The 18,834-nt window shown below is 44.1% G+C and overlaps 1 protein-coding gene across 1 annotated transcript; it reads left to right on the plus strand.

The window, feature by feature from the left end:
- The first annotated feature begins 2,254 nt into the window (after positions 1-2,254).
- Positions 2,255-17,685, plus strand: LOC142886558 (chromobox protein homolog 3-like). The gene is made up of 5 exons (XM_076023568.1): positions 2,255-2,339; positions 13,017-13,392; positions 13,542-13,713; positions 13,823-13,917; positions 15,221-17,685. Exons 1-5 carry the CDS (start codon positions 2,255-2,257, stop codon positions 15,369-15,371), a joined length of 879 nt encoding a protein of 292 aa, XP_075879683.1. The 3' UTR covers positions 15,372-17,685.
- The last annotated feature ends 1,149 nt before the right edge of the window (positions 17,686-18,834 follow it).

The raw sequence follows: 18,834 nt of genomic DNA on the forward strand, positions 1-18,834 counted from the left end.
ATATATATATATATATATATATACATAAATACGTACATACATATGTAAACATATATATATATATATATATACAAAGTATGTATGTATAGACACATAAATATTTACATACATACATTTACATATATACATATATATATATATATATATATATATATATATATATATACATATACATACATACTGTATATATGTATGTATGCAAAGCTCCAATGTGGCCCTTTATTATAGAGCTGCCTCAGGCATCAATGCCATTCGTGACATCATAAAGGGAAGATTGGACTTTGGACTAGCAAGCTGGAGACTCGTGTTGTTGTTGTCGCTGGAGAAAAATGATGAAATAAATTTTTCGGTGACGGTGGGACTGAGTGAATGCCTTCACTGTCGCTGTGCAAGTGGTACAGCAGAATTCAAGGCCTTCAAAGCAAAGTGGGACCTTGGATGGCTAAACAGTGCTTGCTTGTATTCAATAGAACTCATTCTGCCCAAGTAAGATACACATGAAATAACCAGAGACAGAAATCCACAGGTGGCCTTGATGTATTTCAGATTTCTATATCTTCTCTGCTATGGTCATCACACTTCACACACACAAATACAAAATGCCTCTAGACAAGCAGTGCTCATTGTACACACACACACACACACGTAAATACATAGGTAGACATAGGTCCGAGAGCCCTGAGGAGGGGTCAGCCAGTGGCCACAGTGTCCGCGGCGACCACTCCAAGGGTCAGCGTGAGGTCACTGCATTGCCACGGCAACACAGGCAGGAGTCACCCAGCGGTCAGACCTCAGTTCAGGTCAGCGACTGGTCAAATCCACAACAGTCCACAGCAGAGACACACCGGCTATTGCTGTCACACACACACACCTATGGCATCTTGATGGTTTATGCAGAATACACGTAAACACACACACACACACACACACTTGTTTTGAGACGTTTGTGGTCATGCGTGGTGTGTATATGTGTGTGAGTGTGTGTGTGTGTGTGTGTGTGTGTGTGTGTGTGTGTGTGTTGCTGGTGCATCAACTCTTCTGTTGTTGTCCCTTTTTCCTAATGGGGGCGCTCTTCACCCAACTAAAGACACAAGCTGAAACTAACCAGTTGAATTTACCATATATCTCAGACTTTGATATATAAAGCTGACAAACCAGCAAGTTATTAACTTGTTTTTTTCAATTAATATCTATCTAATTAATTACAGCTGGCGTCTTATATCACTTCAATTTTGACAGCAAAATCCACTTGATTTTTAAACAGACAACATATTAGGAAACAGAGACTTTCTCTTAAATAACTTTTTACTTACATACTAAAGTAGATTCAATTGATTTTTTTTTAAATTAGGAAAAAAAAACTATATAAAAAACTAAAAAATCATCTCAATTTTCAATGTGTAAAAGACTGATTGCTGTTGACTTTTTTTTTTTTTTTTTAAATATAATCACTGTAACCTTTGCTCATGAAATTATGTAACCATTCATTTCAATCAGCTGAAGAAGACACTTTATTGGTTACCTACAGATGCACAGGCAGGTAAACTCAAATAATAAAATTAAAAATTTTGGACTTTGGACAAATTTTCTTTTCTTCCTTACTTACACTTGAGTGTAAATAAAAATCTAAAACAAATATAGTATTACTTAAGTATTTTTAAAAAAAAAAATTAAGGTATTCATTTTAAGCTGAGTATTGTCCCATATTCACACACACATACACACACACACACACACACTAACTACAACCATGGCAACCATGGCATCAGCTTTTATTATTTTGTTTTAATATAAGACCAAGAAAAAAGCATTTCGTTATTCAACCTTATTTTCAAAGCTTGTATGTATATTTGTTTAAAATGAAAAATGTAGGTGTTGCAGTAGACACCTGCACCTGTCTCGAGACAAATCTTGTCAAGACGCAATTAAGCATGTTAGCATTTTTCATTTAAATTTGTTGCATTAATCGTAAACTTAAATCAACTGCTTGTATTTTTTCAATTTTGAGTCCATTATTGTTGGCGTTGACCAAATGAGACGTTTAATGTGTTTATTTTCAACTGTGCACTATTGTGAATTGTTTTGAATGGAGTGTTTTCAGATTTCAATTTTATCTTTTTTCATCATTGCTTGCGTGCCTCAGCTGAGAGGAGACCGCCGGGCCTCGACGATGCTGGCAGGTAGCTGCTCCGTCCGCAGGACGCTGACCTGGCCTTCAACTACGCCTCGGGGCGCGAAGGCCCGGCCTTCAACCATGACCTCTGACCCCAGCCGGGTTCAGCCCGGGGCCGGCTCTCACAGACACACCCACGGGGGTCAGGGAGGGGTCGGTGGGGCAGGTACCCCCGTGATTCAGCCGCCGCTCTGATCTCCATCAACTCCCGCGTGATCAAACACAATCATCCCAGGTTGACCAGATTACCAGATTAGGTTAGACTGGGCTACATTAGATTAGATCTATTTAATCATTTATTGGCATTAAACCTGCTTCATCATTGCTACAGAACAATATTGGACAACTCAAAGCGAACTACGGGCAAAGCTAAAGGCCAAAAGCTTCTCCTGTAGCTCATTTCATCAAGTAGTCACATGTGCCGACGCCAATGCTTGAATCTAAATCAACACAACGTATAAAAGCTTTAACTGCTGATATTTGTATAACCTCAGCGTTAGCAGTTACATTTAACTGCTCGTTTATGCCTTTTCATCACTTTAAGGAACAAACTCCAGACCCCACAACACACCACCCCCACCACACACACACAACTGAATCAGACTGCATGAGCACTTAAGGACTGAACTGCCACTTTAAGCTGTGCCTTGTATTCTTCTTCTCTTGTATGTTTTTAGCATCTAATCTTTATTTGCACTGCTAGACTTTTCTTTGTATTTTTTTCACGCTTTCGTGCGCTGCGTGTTGTCCTTACGCCGCGGGCCGCTGAGTCACGTAATTTCAGTATGTGTCACATATATTGCGGGATCGGCAATAAAGCTAGCTTGAACCTTGAACCTTAAACACAAACTATGCAGGGACGAAACAGACAAGCAGGCACCTTCAAAGTTTCCCAGAACGCATCCTCGCTGTAACGCGCCTCCAGCAGCAGCAGCAGCAGCCATCTTAGAGATGCAGGAAGCGACGGGCAGCCATTTTGCAGCGACCAGCTCGCCCGGCGAGGATTCGCGGCCCTGAACCTTCTCTGCTGATATTCTTTTACCGAAGAACCTGAACGCCTCGTACGAAGGAATGATTTTTTTTTTTTTTTTTTTGCCCCGGCGTGTGCAATGTCACCGCTTCCTCGTTGTAAGGTCGCCGCGCGGTCAGGCCCCCCGAGGTCGCACGCAGGTCGCCGCCGGAGCGGGGGTCAAGGGTCACCCCATCGTCTGTTGTATGCCACTTGTTAAACGGTCTTCTATAATCATTTCGGCTCATTGTTGGCTGACGCTCGCACCGCGTCACGTCCCCTCTGCGGCCAAGGGTTTGTTTAAGGAAATAAATTTTATATCAGAGGGGATGGGTGTACAAAAATCATGCTTCTGCTGGCACGTCATTGTTGCGACGGTCAAAAATAATGCGCGTGGAAAGAGAGAAATAAAAGGCTGCGGTGATTGAATGCAAAATGGTTTTGTTGATTTTGCATGTTGGACTCCAGGTCAGGGCTTCCTTGGGTCGCGGCGGGTTCAGTGGGTCAGGCAGAGTTCACCTTCACGGTTCCTTCCATCTCACCATCTATATTTGATATTTGTACCAAAAATAAAAATAAATATGCTTGAAGGACAATAAACACTGAGGACAATTGGTGTGTTTTTAATCTAATCAAAAATTTGCACTGATTTTCTTTTTCTTTTTTTATCTTCGGTCTCAAAATATTCAAATTATTACTTTCAGGTAGTAGCAGTATGAATTATACATCAGCACGTCCACTTTCTTACTGATGTCACTGATTCCAGTTTCAATTTAGCAACCACAGTCATTTCTTTTGAGGCCGCATCAGTTGCCACCAAATATTCTATACTTGTCCTCAATGTTCACAACATAAATCCGTCAGCTGATTGAGAGTCTTTGAACTCTTCCACAAAAGCAACAGAAAGCTCCAGTCAACCTTAAAAACTGATCCTGACTCATGTCAGTTTGTTTTTACTGGCAATACCGCTCATCATTTCTCTCTCCCTGGAAATGTTTAAAAACCTGCTTGAATCTACGACCTGCGGTTTCAAAGCCTCAGTAAAATGACTCATGGCTCATTTTGCTCCCAGTCACACTTTCCGAGGAAGGGAAACCATCAGGTCCGCTATGTAAATTTTGATCTTATTTACAGTAAGTGGGGTGCAATTAGAGGTCGATTACCTCCCGACTCCTCGGGGGCCCTCGGCTAGCTAATATCCTCCCCGGCTCCGCTTCCGCGTCGGCACGCGGCCGCTTTGGGAAGAGCAGGACGGCGCCGCCATGAGACTGAACTCTACGCGGCTGCAATACAGCAACACGGAGAGACGGCTGAATCCGGGTTTTACGCTTGTTCTGGTCATCGACGCAAACAAATTAGCGCTTTTTTTGCCATGTTCATCAGGTTATAAGTCCAACTGGACACGAACGCGGAACGACCCAAACATCGCATTCAGAACACGGAAGCAGCAGAAAACACGTCAGGGAACATTTTACAGATCTTTTAAATTGTATTTGCCTGAGAAACGGAGCAGATTTCCGAGGGGCTGGGGTGGGGGGGGGTGGGGGAGAGAGATGTTGGCGGAGCATTATTAGGAGGCGACGTCAGCATAGTGCGAATGTTTGACACAATGAACCGCCACAGGCCCCGGCTGGTGGTGGTGGTGGCGGGTCGGACGAATGCCTCCTCAAAAATATAAGCTGACTAAGTGACTTTCTCGGCGTGCACCGGGGGTCAGCCAGGGTTCAGTCTGGGGTTCAAATCCAGGGCAGGGCCCGCCGAGGAGCGAGAGTTCACGCCGTGTACGTCGCACGCAGCTCACAAAAGATGTTTTCTGTCCGCCGGTCCCGCCCTCATCAAAGGACTCCTCATTTTGCAAGAAAAAAATAAAAAGAACCCGAAGCGAAGTGAGCAGGGATAACAGCCACGATCCCTCTTTTTGTCGTATCGGTTTACCGAAGACGGAGCGACGCTCACTCCGATATGGATTGGGACATTTAGCAGAATCAAAGCTCCGCTGCTGCGGTCAGAGGTTTCAGAGCCACTCCTACTCATCTGCTTTCATAAGTCACTCCATTTAAATGGCGGAGTGAGAAAAATATTCCATTAAAGCCATTGATCCAACACCAAAATTACATTTCTTTTTTTCTACCCGGCTCAGTTGGGGGGGGGGGGGGGCCTTGAATGTCCTACAGGAAAGCAAAGATTCATCTTGTCAGTGGTTTCCAGCACTAATCAGTCTCTCTAGCTAGTGAATGAACGGAAATGAGAAAAGTCTGTCATTTACTTTTCCATCTGGCTGCACTTTTTCCCAAAGTGCCATGCCAGGCCCCTTGTGGTGTCACAAAGGGTTCTGCCGCCTGTCGGACGAGTGAACGTCCATTGCACGCTGTTTATTCTGACCTTTTTACTTCTTTCATCCCAAACGTAGAGGAAACGTGAGAACGAGGCATCGGTTTCAGCTGGAAGCTACAAACACAGGGCTAAATACGCGGTTTACTTTAATTAAAACGTGCAAGGACGCTCCGCTGGAGTCTGAAGCAAACAAAGAAAGAAATAAAGATTTGGAAATGCTTACAGTGTGGGGACCTTGAAGGAATTACGTGAGGCACAGAATGTATTGTGTGTTTCACATTTTTGAACTGTTTAGAAAATGTCACCGTTACGGACCCACACTCGGGGAAAATGGAACATCGGAGATAGACGGCAAGGTGGTTCAACAATAATTTATTTGACAAAAGTGATAAACTTTAAACTTGACAAAAGCAGAGACGGGCCAACTGCCTGTCAGCTGCGATCATTTACACACTGCTGATGGAAAAACAACCAGTCGGCGGTGATGTGGCGCAGATTTGATGGGACGTCTCTGCCACTCGCCACCAGGACAGGGGGGACCGGCCCGGCGGCTGCCGTGATGGACACGCCGACGCTCCCTTCCTCTTTTTCTTTTCCCTCAAAGACAGACGAGACGGAGCCAGATCGGGATGTTTATTCCGTAAATCCCTTATCTTTATTCGCGTCTTTGGGAAAATGAAGACGCTGCGGGGCAGGGCTGAGCGGGCGGCATCCATCAGGCGGCAGATAGAGATGGAGGAGGTTCAGCGGCAGGGCAACGACTCGCTTCCCATTCTCCATCACGGATACACGCGGCACGCCCGGGGGGCAGGCAGCACAGCATGCCGCCCTGCATTAAGGTGTGTGTGTGTGTGTGTGTGTGTGTGTGTGCGGGTGGATGCGGTTGCCTGTGTGTGTGTGTGTGTGTGTGTGTGTGTGTGTATTTGCATGCAGATAGGCCAAATGAGCGTCTTCCGAACTGCTTTAGATGCAAATAAGAGATCAGAGCTCAACACGCAGCGTCGGGATGAATCAACACCTGTCACACCAGCCAAGCTTCCACATTCACCAAAGACAAAAGAGGGTTTCGTTTTTTTTAGGTGTACGTTTAGGTATGAATTTCTAATGTAAAGGCCCCCTCAGTAAGATTTGGCGGTATCTAATGGTAAAAGTGCGTATTGCAAATTCTTAAGTTAATCTTTGCTGATGTGCCACTTTCTATTGGGTTTTATGCAAGCTCTAATATCATATATATATATATATACATATATATATATATATATATATATATATATATATATATATATATATATATATATATATATATATATATACATATATATATATAAATATATATATATATATATATAAACACTAAACAGATCTACTTTCTGTGCCACTGCAAAGGCGTGACTGATATGGTCACCTCCTCAGAAGCGGGCTCTTTATATGCTCTGGTTTCATCATTCAGCAGTATGAGATTTTCGGGTCAATATAATGTACATTAAAATAAAATAAATGTATTCATTTCTTTATTTAAAAAAACAAAAGATGAAGGAAATTTTGTGATTTTATTCAACATGAAATACGTTAACGTTTTATATTTTCATTTTTTTTTTTATCATTCTCATTGGATCTCTAATGCACGGTGATAAGCAGGTTCTTGCTTCAGTGCAAGAAGTTAACACAAGTCTTGAAAAATGATTAAACATCTGTTCTCTGCGTCAAAAACTGAATGTTTTTGCTCAGTTCATTTTTGATATGATGGGGAAGATACAGGCAACACACACACACACACACACACACACACACACACACACACTTTGCGGTACAAACCTGTACACACGCCACAGCTCTTCTCGCCTCCCTCTCGCCCGACTCGTGATGTCACAGACGTTGTCATGGTTACCTGTGAGGGAGCGCCGCGCCCCTCCAGCCTCCCTCATTTCCAGTCCTTCCTCGACATTCACCAGCTGATGAGTGTCATCATTATGTTGGAGGCTCAGGAGGGGGAAAAATGACAAACAATAAGCACCTCTGAGTCTCCATCTTCCTCCTCCTGCTCCTCCTCCTCCTCCTCCTCCTCCTCGCTTTACTGGCAGAGGATTCACAAGATGTGGTGTTTTATACTGACTGGCCCAAGGTGCGGATTTTTATAGACACACATTTTTGTAAGAGTTCCTCTCTCTCTCTCTCTTTCTCAGAGCAGATAGGTTTCACAAGGGCCTACTGGCATTAGATCAAATATTTACATGTCTTTTAGACATGGTTGCTGAAAATAAACAACTGCTGTGTAAATAATAAGAGTTTATACACGAGGCCAATTTGTACAACTGCAGTGACTGTAGCCCAGAATGTTTATCTGTGTGCGTGTGTGTGTGTGTGCGCGCGTGCGTGTGTGTGTTGATGCAGGTCGCACTATCATGTCATCACACGATCTCACTGGCAAACAAACAGGTGAGCAATGAAAAGATTTGTAAGTTTCATGGGAATCTGGTGAGACACTAAACTGAATATTAAACTGAATATTAAACTGAATATCGTCTAATCTATTCAATCGTAGGCCTTATTTAATTCTTGTTTCTACATTGTTTTTACACTGTATTTTGACACTGACTAGAAAAAAAAGGCTCCGCTATGAATGTAATGCAGCACAGACAAAATTACACTTATGAATCAAAACTATTTGTGCCAAGACAACTTAGACAAACATGGATGATTGAATTAACTTGAAACAGAAATGTTGCTTACACGCAGCCTCCAGCACTGATAGAGGCTTATTATCGTCTTTTTATGCTTGATCCTTTATCTTAATTTTGCTGAGGCCCTGTTTGCTCCCACAAAACAGCACTAGATGTAATTTTTCATTAATTTTATACAGGACACAGCCTTCAGGCTACTGAGATCCCCAAAGTGTAGACAAACATTTGGACACAACTGAGGTAAAGGAAAGTAAGGAAACCCGGTCCTGGATGGAGCATCACTGCGCCCTCTGCTGTCATAAAACTGAGCAACGAAACACTGAGCGGCAGTCAGTTCAGTGATTAGTTTGTTAATGTTAAAAAACAACAACAACAAAAACAACAAAGACAAAAACAACAGCAGCATTTACACACTGATAATTACTCAAGAATCTGCCGATATATTTAGGGGACGAAAACAAGACCTTCTAGAAACAGAAACATATGTAACTAAATAAACTATGTGTGACATTTGGATTGTTTAATTAATTGTTAAAAGTGATTTATTCATATAGTTATAGCTACATTTTATTGACATTAAATTCGGGTGTTAAATTGTATAATGCTTATCGTGTGTGTGTGTGTGTGTGTGTGTGTGTGTGTGTGTGTGTGTTCCTTTCAATAGCGTTGGTGCTTCTTAGAATGTATTTAATGTTTTGGGTTATTGGGGTGTTTAAAAAAAAAAAAAAAAAAAGAATAAGGTTCCTAATCAACCAATTTGTACACCTGTTCAGTTTGTGTTTTGTTTTTTTTCAGTTAATTTAGCCAAACACTGATTTTTTTTTTTTTTTTAATTCAGTTCGGGAAAAATTTCCTAAAACATTTCCCTAAAATTACTCTCCATTTCCTCAACTGTTTCAAAATAAACTGTAAATACTTGAATCGTTTGATTTGTCTAATCGGTGAACTTATTTCACTGGCATACAACGTTGTGGTTTGATATCGGCATTGAACTTGTATAGTCTAAATAATTTCAAATCGAATTATTTCAATAATTATTCATTTCATTCATTTTCACTCCCACCATTGGCAGGATAAACTGTGACTGATTGAAATATACCTGACAAGGTTTCAAAGTTACGTCGGTCAATTTCAGTTCACTGAGGGCCTACATATTATTTACACACACACACACACACACACACACACACACACACACACACACACACACACACACACACACACAGTGCATACACAGTGCGTACAATAACAAATAGGTGACAATGATTATTTATTATTTATTATAGTTTTAATATTTTTATAGTGTTATTACAGGGTTATTACTCCATCATGACTCCTCTCTGATGAGTTTCAGTTCTTCCCGTTAGGTCGAAGGTTAAAAGTCCAAGCTATAGAAAGAAGCCCTACAGGAACAGCGTCGTTCCAGTTTCAATTACTCGTGTAAATTAAAAATTTCGCATATTTATTTAATATTAGAAGTAGTCGTAGTAGCGGGTTCTCGTGAATGCTGATTTTGGTAAGCTTGCGAATACCGTGCTACGTTGTGGTGTTGCATGCGAACCCTGTTGTTTATGTTATTTCTTGTGTTGACAAGGACGCCCTCCTCTGGTTTTCAGCAAAAAATAATTCTACCTACGGCTACCTATGAAGAAACGCGAACGTGAACGTGAACCCTGGATTAGTTGTTAGCTGTGACGATGTTATCATCTGGCACAAAATGCTGCGTTTGAAATACTCGCGTCACTAACATGCTCCCAAGCGCCATCTGATGGGCGAGACGTGAAGTAATACAAACTAGTGCCACTTCATGAATAGAATAGTATAGAATACTTAAAAATAAATAAATAAATAAATAAATAAATAATAATAATAATAATAATAATAATAATAATAATAATAATAATAATAATAATAATAATAAGTCCTACAAAAATTATAGTGCAAAGAGTAGTACTCACAGACATGTATCATCACACAAAAAATGCAGTGTGATTATACTTTAGAAACTTATTCCACTTAGATGTTAAAGGACAGTTATTTAATAAAACTTTTAACATAGAAACAACAATAAAACATATTTTAATATGATCAGATGCTCGCGTGAAAACAAAACGTTCTACAATATTTTCCTGTCAACTGCACTTTCTTTATTAGGCCACTAGATGGCATAATTGTATTATGCCATCCTAATACCTTCCTAATAAATTGAGGACCGCAGATCTTTTTTCTACTTGGATTGTACATCACATGACAAATGATTTTAAAATTTCAGTGTGAATGACAAAAAAAAAATAGCAAAACTATTAAATCCCAAAGCGACCTCTGAATCATGCAGATGTTTGTTGTTGTTTTTTGTTAATTTGATGGTTCACAACTTTCAGCGAAGTTGACAGGCGACATTGTTGTAACATATGCACTTGTGTGGAAACGACGTGAGAGTCTCCGATGACTGCTACTTCCAGCAGAGTGATGATTGACAGAGTGAATTCTCAAATTATCTAATTTCCTCAATGTAACAAAGTTCTGGAGAAACTGTCATCTTGAATGGATTCGGCGGTCACCAGAGGTATGAGGTCGGAGATTTACATCACATCAGTAACAAATCTGCACCACTTGCGTGACTCTGTGATGCATCTTGCTAAGGACCAAAATGACCTTGTTTAATTGATGGCATAAAGAACTAAGGAGAATATAATGGCAAGCATGTCCACTGTGTATCATTGTCTTTTTGTGTTTTGTTTGTTTTTATATTCACCAGAGGTAATATTGATACAATATCACAGTAGCTGTATCCAAACTGTAATTGTTTTTTAGTCATTTATGTTACCCAGTCACTTTCCGTAGTTGTGGCTGTAAGACTTCACATCCCACAACACCTCGCTCATCTTGTGACGTCACACGCAGATGTGCCGTTGGCGGGTAGAACGGGATCTCGCCAGCGACGTTGTGGTGGCTTGTATCTGCACATCACGTTGGAACAAACTCCATCCGGAGCTAATTGCGCGTTGTTGTTGTTTTTTTTGTTACGAGTCTGCAACACACAGCACCACGCCAGACTGGTGTTTTGACTCCGGCCGACTGCAAGCTGACGAGAAGCCCCGGGAAGGCGTTGATTTGCTGCGGTAAGCCTGATGTTAGCTTCACTCCAGCCATGTTAAACAACCGCTGGCGGAAGTGGACCACCGACATATTATGGTCGAGGTTGACTGATGGCAGTACATGCTCCCCCAAATTCAATATAAACGTCAAACACAAAAAATAAAAACCCCTTAGTGGCGCCACACAGTTGCACGCTTCTCTTTGTAAATTGCGCGTCCTATACTTGCAGATGCACCAGGTTGCTGCTGCTGCTGCGATGGCGTGCGGCAACACTACTAAATCACGCTCGCCGCTTCTGGAAGGCGTGGAGAGATGGGCGTTTTTCATGGAACGCTGCACGCTTAAACTGCTCGAAAGCCTCGAAATTTGGCTTGAACAAAAAAAAATAATTGTTCACGTTCTTCTCATCATACCCGGCTGCTTTGACTGCTTCACTCGCAGCGATGGGTGACAAGTTCCAGAAGTTATGGCTAAACCCTAAAACTCTGAAGGCTTAGCACGATTTGTACGCTATAAGCCTAAGGTGTGTTTGTTTGTCGAGTGGTCGAACTTGGATCAATGGTGGAGAAGCAGGCCAAGTCGCAATGTTATGTGACGCGTCAATTCACCACTTAATAGTTGCATTTTTAAATTTTTTCCCCCTCTTATCTCGGCGTTTACCGACTAACGACTTCACCTCCCACAATGCTGTGTTTCGGGGAAAGCGACGTCACGTCCGGTGGCGCTGTTGGCGGGCAGAACGGGCTGGTGCTGCTTGTTGTTAACGACGCTGAGGCCCATTGTGCAGCTCCCAGGAAAAGGACGTTGTTGCAAAGACATTTTTCCCAGTTTGCCGTCACCACCGGCGCGGCTACCGCTTTGTCATCGTCCACCGACAGGCGTTGAGTTGGTGTGTGTATAAAGTCCTGCATTCGGGCGTCCCTGCGACCGGAGCTTTCTCAGCGAAGGTACGGCTACCCGTTAGCTTCATTTAGCTTCTGGGGGTAAAACACGCCAGCCATGTTGCCCTTAGAGTGGAGCTGGCAGACCCCGTCTAAATACTGTATATCTGGAGGCCAAATTAGGATAAAGACATTGGAGGGACAGAATTTGAACGCGGGTTTTTTTCCGAGCTTTGCTAGCTTCTTGAAACACGAACCCGTGCTGACAGGAGCCTCTGCATCGCGCGACAAGCGCTCGCATCGACACCGAGCCGCCTCACGTGTCGTTAGGGCTGGGAAAAAAATGTTTGCTGTCCAGTATCAATGTGGACCCTGCGTATGTTGTTCCGATGGGGTTTTTTTCACGGTCTGTTGCAACGGGGAATGTTGCATGAGAGCCGAGATTCAATTCACCCCTGTAGTTCCCGCAAGCATGGAAGTGGGCGTTTTTCAATCAGCGCTGCTGTGCAAACACAGTCCGCGCCAAACCAAGCCATAAAACAAGCTGCGCTCTGCTCCGTTTGATTGGTGTCTTGTTTAACATGTATTTCTTGCTCTGTTTTTTTTTTTTCTTCCCTTACACTAACGTTGCTTTCCTTTCCTTTCCTTTTTTTTTTTTTTTTTATAGTTGCAGCCAGTTTTAACCGACTCTTAAACGCAGTCTAGTCACGCCTCTATCGGTCCAAATCTCGCAAGATTACAGCTTCCTACCACTAGTTGCATGCACTCAAATATGCATGTGTGTGTGTGTGGGGGGGGAACTCACATGCATGTTTATTTTTCCTGTATTGTGGTTCCAGAGGTGCCCTCACCAGACGTCAAGCTGGCCGCCGTAGCAGGAAAGAAGGGGAAGAAGGTGGCGGCGGAGGAGGAGCAGCCGCAGCAGCAGGAGCCGCTGCCGCCCGCGGCCTCCGTGCCAGAACCAGCACCAGATGCAGCAGCTGGAGCAGCACCACCAGCAGCTGCTGCCAGTGCTGCTGCTGCTGCTGCTCCAGCTGGAGGAGTAGCCCCGGCAGCAGCAGCAGCAGCAGCAGCAGCAGGAGGAGGAGGAGGAGGAGGAGCAGCAGCAGCAGAGGAGGAGGAAGAGGAAGAAGAGTATGTCGTGGAGAAGGTTTTGGACCGCAGGGTGGTGAAGGGGAAAGTGGAGTTCCTGCTGAAGTGGAAGGGCTTCTCAGAGTGAGTACTGCTGCATCCTGGCTAACCTAGTTGCGTGCGGGTAGTCGGTTCCAACGCAAACAATCTATGTATTTTTGTGATGGTGTCAGAAGATTCTTGATCTGTAAAAATAAAAATAAAAATTGATTTTTGAAATGAAATGCTTGCAGCGAGGACAACACGTGGGAGCCCGAGGATAACCTGGACTGCCCGGACCTCATCGCCGAGTTCATGCAGAAACTGAAGGAGAAGGAGGAGAAAAAGAAGGAGGGCAAGAGGAAAGCCCCCGCGGAGGCCCCGAAAGACTCGGAGGAACGAGGCAGCAAAAGGAAAAAGGAAGAGGTGGGTGGGGGGCGAGGTAGCAATAAATCTGAAGAGCTGCTGCTGCAGCCACTGCTTTCTGTCTGCTTCTGGTCGTGACCGTATGCTCGTCTGGTCTCCTTCTTCCCAGGGCGAAAAGGCTCGAGGTTTTGGCAGAGGTCTGCAGCCAGAGAGGATTATCGGCGCGACAGACTCCAGCGGAGAGCTGATGTTCCTCATGAAGTGGTGGGTGTTGGCCTGTTCTGTTAGCACTGTGTTTAGTAAGACCAGTAATGTTTAGCTGGTTGAGTGAAATCAGACCAGTCAATTCTGCTCCAGGCTTTGTACAAAATGTGGTTCGGGGCCTTACGGCAACTCTATTAGGACAAACTGCATCGCGGTCAGATGGATGGGTATAATATGGTTATATCTATCTATATATAATCATAATATATTCTGTCCATCTATCTGTTTGACAGCGATGTAGCAGATATCTGCTTATATTTAACAATTTTATCTGTCTATACATTATCATATCTATCGATTGTTCCTTTGACCGTAATGTAGTTTGTCCTAATAGAGTTGCCGTATGCGACGTCATCAGCAGTTGTAGCACCCCCGGGCAAATATCACAGCCTTACAGACACCACTTAGCCAATGACACGTTTGTCACGTCATTGAAATCGCCCAGGACCCAGGGCAGATTTTGTACCTACACGCTAGGGCTGTAGTTTGCGATAATGTCGCGATAGGACAAAACGAGATTTTCTAACCGCAAAGATTGCGATTTGATTGACGCGAGTTCCGGTCACGTGACTTGCGAGCGGCGCGAAGAAAAGCAGGTAGTGGGAGGAGTCGATGTTGCGACGAGCTGGACGGACGGAGCGACACGCAAGGAAAAGAAGGTCTTCCTGGTTGCCACCAACTGGCGACCGTAGTTTAGCAAAAAAAAAAAAAAAAAAAAAAATGCAGAACGACTACCGGAGCACCAAGGACCGCAACAGTCGGAGTTGTGTTCGCTGGCAGCGAACCGCTGCCTCGTACGTTAATGCTGCTAGCGTGTTAAAATCGGTTGAATGAAGCTGTCTCTGTTTTGTGCTTTGTGTGGACTTAAACAAAATCACTCTACGCCCTATTGAGATGTCTTGCAAAAAACAAAACAAAAACACTAGTAGATAAATAAAGGCTCTTTCATTTCAATTCGTGCTTCATTTTGCTTTTATCTTAGCATTAGCTTAGCCTATAAAAAAAGAACAATTTGTGTATAATAAATCTGATATGTTTATTGTAACGCATATAATTTTTTGTTTGTGGAAAAATACAAAAAATAATTAAATTAAATTATATTATTCTATATTAAATCGCAATATTGAGGTGGGGGGGGGGGATCACAATTAGATTATTTTCCATAATCGTTCAGCCCTACTACATGGTCATGGCTCAAGTTTTTCTTTATTCTAACAATAGAACCATATTTTTCAAACTCTTGTCATTAATTTTGAATTTCTCTCTCCGCCACCATCGCTCTTCCCCTCCTCTCAATTTGCAGGAAGAACTCGGACGAGGCCGACCTGGTCCCGGCCAAGGAGGCCAACGTCAAGTGCCCCCAAGTGGTGATCTCGTTCTACGAGGAGCGCCTCACCTGGCACTCTTACCCCACGGAGGAGGAGGAGAAGAAAGAGGAGGAGAAAAAGGACTAAAGGGAAGAGGAGCGCCCGCGGGGGGGGGGGGTGGCAGAGCGGTGGCTGTGGAGGAGTGCGGGGCAGGGAGGCGGCTTCACACTGGCGAACTGTTGCTTGCCCAGGCCGCTGATTTCCAGCAGCGACGCCGGCAGCGAAGACGCTCCGACTGCCGAGGTAGCTGCGAGAAGAGAGGGAGGAGCTTGTTTTCCTGCCCCTCCCCGACCCCACCCCCCCTCCTCCTCCTCCTCCGGGGAAGAGACAAACGCATCCTTTCCTTCAAAAGAGGCTCCCACCTGCATCTCGACTCGGAAGAAAAAAAAAAAGAAAAAAAACACGCAAGGGTCCAGGTGCACGCCTGGCGCCGGTTACAGGTCTCCGGTCCGAGTTTGCCTTTTAAAGCGTTTGACTCGGTTTGGAGGTGAGGCGGACGGGATGGAGAAACATGGCAGCTCTGATCAAACAATAGGAAAAAAAAAAATAATAATAACCGGTTCCTTGTCACGATATGTAGGAGGGAATTTCTTTTGGGGCAGGAGGGGGGTGCTGGAGGATTGTGGAGGAGCGTCTCTGGCGGTGTCATTTCTCTTTGTGCCACCTCGTTTTTTCTCATCTTAGTCCATGTGAAACCCTTTCTCAACAAAACTCTTTAAAAAAAAAAAAAAAAAAAAAAAAAAAGATGCCAAAAGAAAAGTGCAGAGGTCCTCATGACCCAGACGGCGTGGAGGGGGGGGGTCTGAGTCTTGAGTCCACTGCAGATTGTATCTTTGGCCTTAAACGTCCTACCAGCCAGCGTGGCAGCCGACCAATCAGCGCTCGAGATGCTTGCAGAGCTGTCGAGTCGAGCGTCTGTTGAGGTGTTTCGTTAGGAGGTAACCCACACACACACACACACACACACACACACACACACACTAGCTACTCTGCGAATGTAAGATTGTACGCCCGGCTGTATTTCGGACTTGGAACGGTTGTTCGCTTTCAGCTGGACGTGAAGTCATCGGTTCTTCTCGAAAAGGGCGTGGCCAAAGCCCATGGTACAGTCGAGTGGACCCGGGATGGGTTCCGGGATGGGTTCCGGGAAGGCTGTCCTTCCTTCACCTTCTGGGCAGAGGCGCGCTGACATAAACCCCCGAAACAGTGTTCCTCTCCCAAGCCCACCTGTCAGCTTGTTCTCCCCCAGCGAGCGGGTAGTTGATCGGCCGATGTCGCGACCCACATTTACTCATCTACTGTGCAAGCCGACAAGCCCAGGCGCCACTCTGGCTGGTAGGCAGCTTCCTGGCGAGACCGTCGCGCTCCAGAAGGCTCTCCCTTCACCAAACCTCCAGTCGGGTGTTGGCGACGGAGGCCTTTCAAAGTGTATTTCAGTGACTTCCCTCTCTCGCTCTCTCGCTCGCTCGTTTTGAACCTTTTTCCAAACACGTGACCACGCGGGTGGTTCCTAGATTGTATTATTTTAGCTAGCGCTGGTCGGGCAGCACTCAAGACATGACGACGACGACGACGGCAGCATGGTTCTCCTCTCGCCCCCCCGCCCCCCTAACCGCTCTCTTGGTCGTTACATTAAAAAGAAAAACCCCCACAGCTTCAAAAATCGGCATGAACAAACAGTGACGTCTTCCCTGTGTTTGTGTTGACTGTTGCCCGACTGCTCTCTCACCTTTTTTTTTTTTTTTTTTAAACATATAAATATATATAAAACTGTATCATAGCTAGCATAGTAGCGTTCTATGTTGGCAGACCCAGGCTGGCGAGTTCACATCTTCCTTTCTCCAAACCGTTCCGTTCGATACCGTTCCTGTCGCTGGATCTGTTGTAACCCTGACGGGAAAGTGCGGCACCCTTCACTTCTTGCCTCTTGCGTTTTAGATTGCCGTCTTGCCTTTTTTTTTTTTACATTTGTAATATTCCGTTAGTTTTATCCAACGTGTACAGATGTGGTGCCTGGCATGCGCTTCGGTTTGTTTTGGTCGAGGAACGGCCCTCACTGCGACTCGACGGAACAATCCAGCGTGTGTCTGGGGACAGAGGTCTGTGCACCCACAGTTGAAGGGTGTGAACTGTAACGGGTACCTTTCAGAAACCACGTTTTCACCCTCGATCTCCCATTGGTCAAATGTCTTTGCCTTCCGTTGGTATGACTTGATTGAGCCGGCTGGCGCTGGGTCTGCCCGTTAGTATTTTCTATCTTGTCTTTTTGGGGGATTCTCCCTGTGTGTAGTGGCTTAACTGTTGTCCTTTTGCATGTTCATCCCTTTTTCCTTGAAGTGTCCGTCATTGCTGATCTGCGCAACATGTTTGTTTTTGGACAATAAAGGTTTTTTGTTTTCTACCTTTTCGTACCCAGCTCTCGAATGGTGTGTGGTTGTAATGGGACGCAGCAAATGCAATCAGTAGAAATGATGACCACCAGTCGTTCTTCCAGATATAGTGAAGCTCTGATGATGAGGTTTAAGTGGTGGAGTGTATTTAAAGATGAAGCCAACCATGATTCTGATTCTGTTCTGTTGAGCTTATTTCACGATACAGTTCAATGGATAGAATTGTCAAGGTTCTTTTGAGACACATTTTTGGATTTTTTTTTTTTTGTTTGTTTGTTTTTTTGTTAATTGAAAAATGCGATGTCTCCCAATCGTGGTTCTATACTAACTGCACTTCTTCCCCTCAAGACTTTTCTTTTCTGCGTGTACAGGTTCACTTGTGGCTGCTCCCTTCAATGCTCTCTACAGCCAATCCTCTGCTTCCTCCTCCTCCTCCTCTCACTACATCCATAAACCTCCGCACGTCACCCAGGCCTCCTGCCCCCCACTTCCGATCTCGGCATCCTTCTATCCCATAATATTCAGTGCCCCACCTCAGGACATGTCTAAACCGTCTCAGTCTGGCTTCATCCCCAAAACAGCTGACATGCTCCGTCCTGCTTGTGTCCTTACTCCTGCTCACTTCCAAAGATAAGCTCGACATCTCCAGCTCTGCCTCCTGTCCTCTTCCTCAGCCTTTCTTCAACCTTCTCAAAGCCACAGAAGCACATTTTTACATTGAAAAAAAATCTCATGGCGCAGCGCTGACGAAAAACATTATAAATTGCCTGATATTGACAATATGGTCTCTTAATTTATTTATACTCTGTGAAAGCTGATTTAGATGCATGCAAAGCTGATACCCTGTGAGGAATCGAGGGAGGGAAATGGGCTCATATTCATTTTAAAGCACAGTCACTCGACGTTGGAACGTTTAGACCAATTAAGTGAAACTGGTATGACATCTCCGCTCTCAACACTGTTTTTACACTTCTTTCATTCTTGCTGATAGTGTTACCGCACATGACAAATCTAATCACGTGTACATGTATTTAGACTATATCTGTAAAGTCTTAACTCTTAAAAAAAAAAAAAAAACAAGAGGACGTTTCACAGTATTGGTCAAGTGAGAGTCCAGGTCAAATCCCAGTTATTTGGAACTTCACCAATAACTTCCTCGT

This window comes from Nelusetta ayraudi, unplaced genomic scaffold (assembly GCF_046127955.1).
Source record: "Nelusetta ayraudi isolate G7.1 ecotype Tasmania unplaced genomic scaffold, CSIRO-AGI_Nayr_v1 ptg000016l, whole genome shotgun sequence".
NCBI classification, from domain to species: Eukaryota; Metazoa; Chordata; class Actinopteri; order Tetraodontiformes; family Monacanthidae; genus Nelusetta; species Nelusetta ayraudi.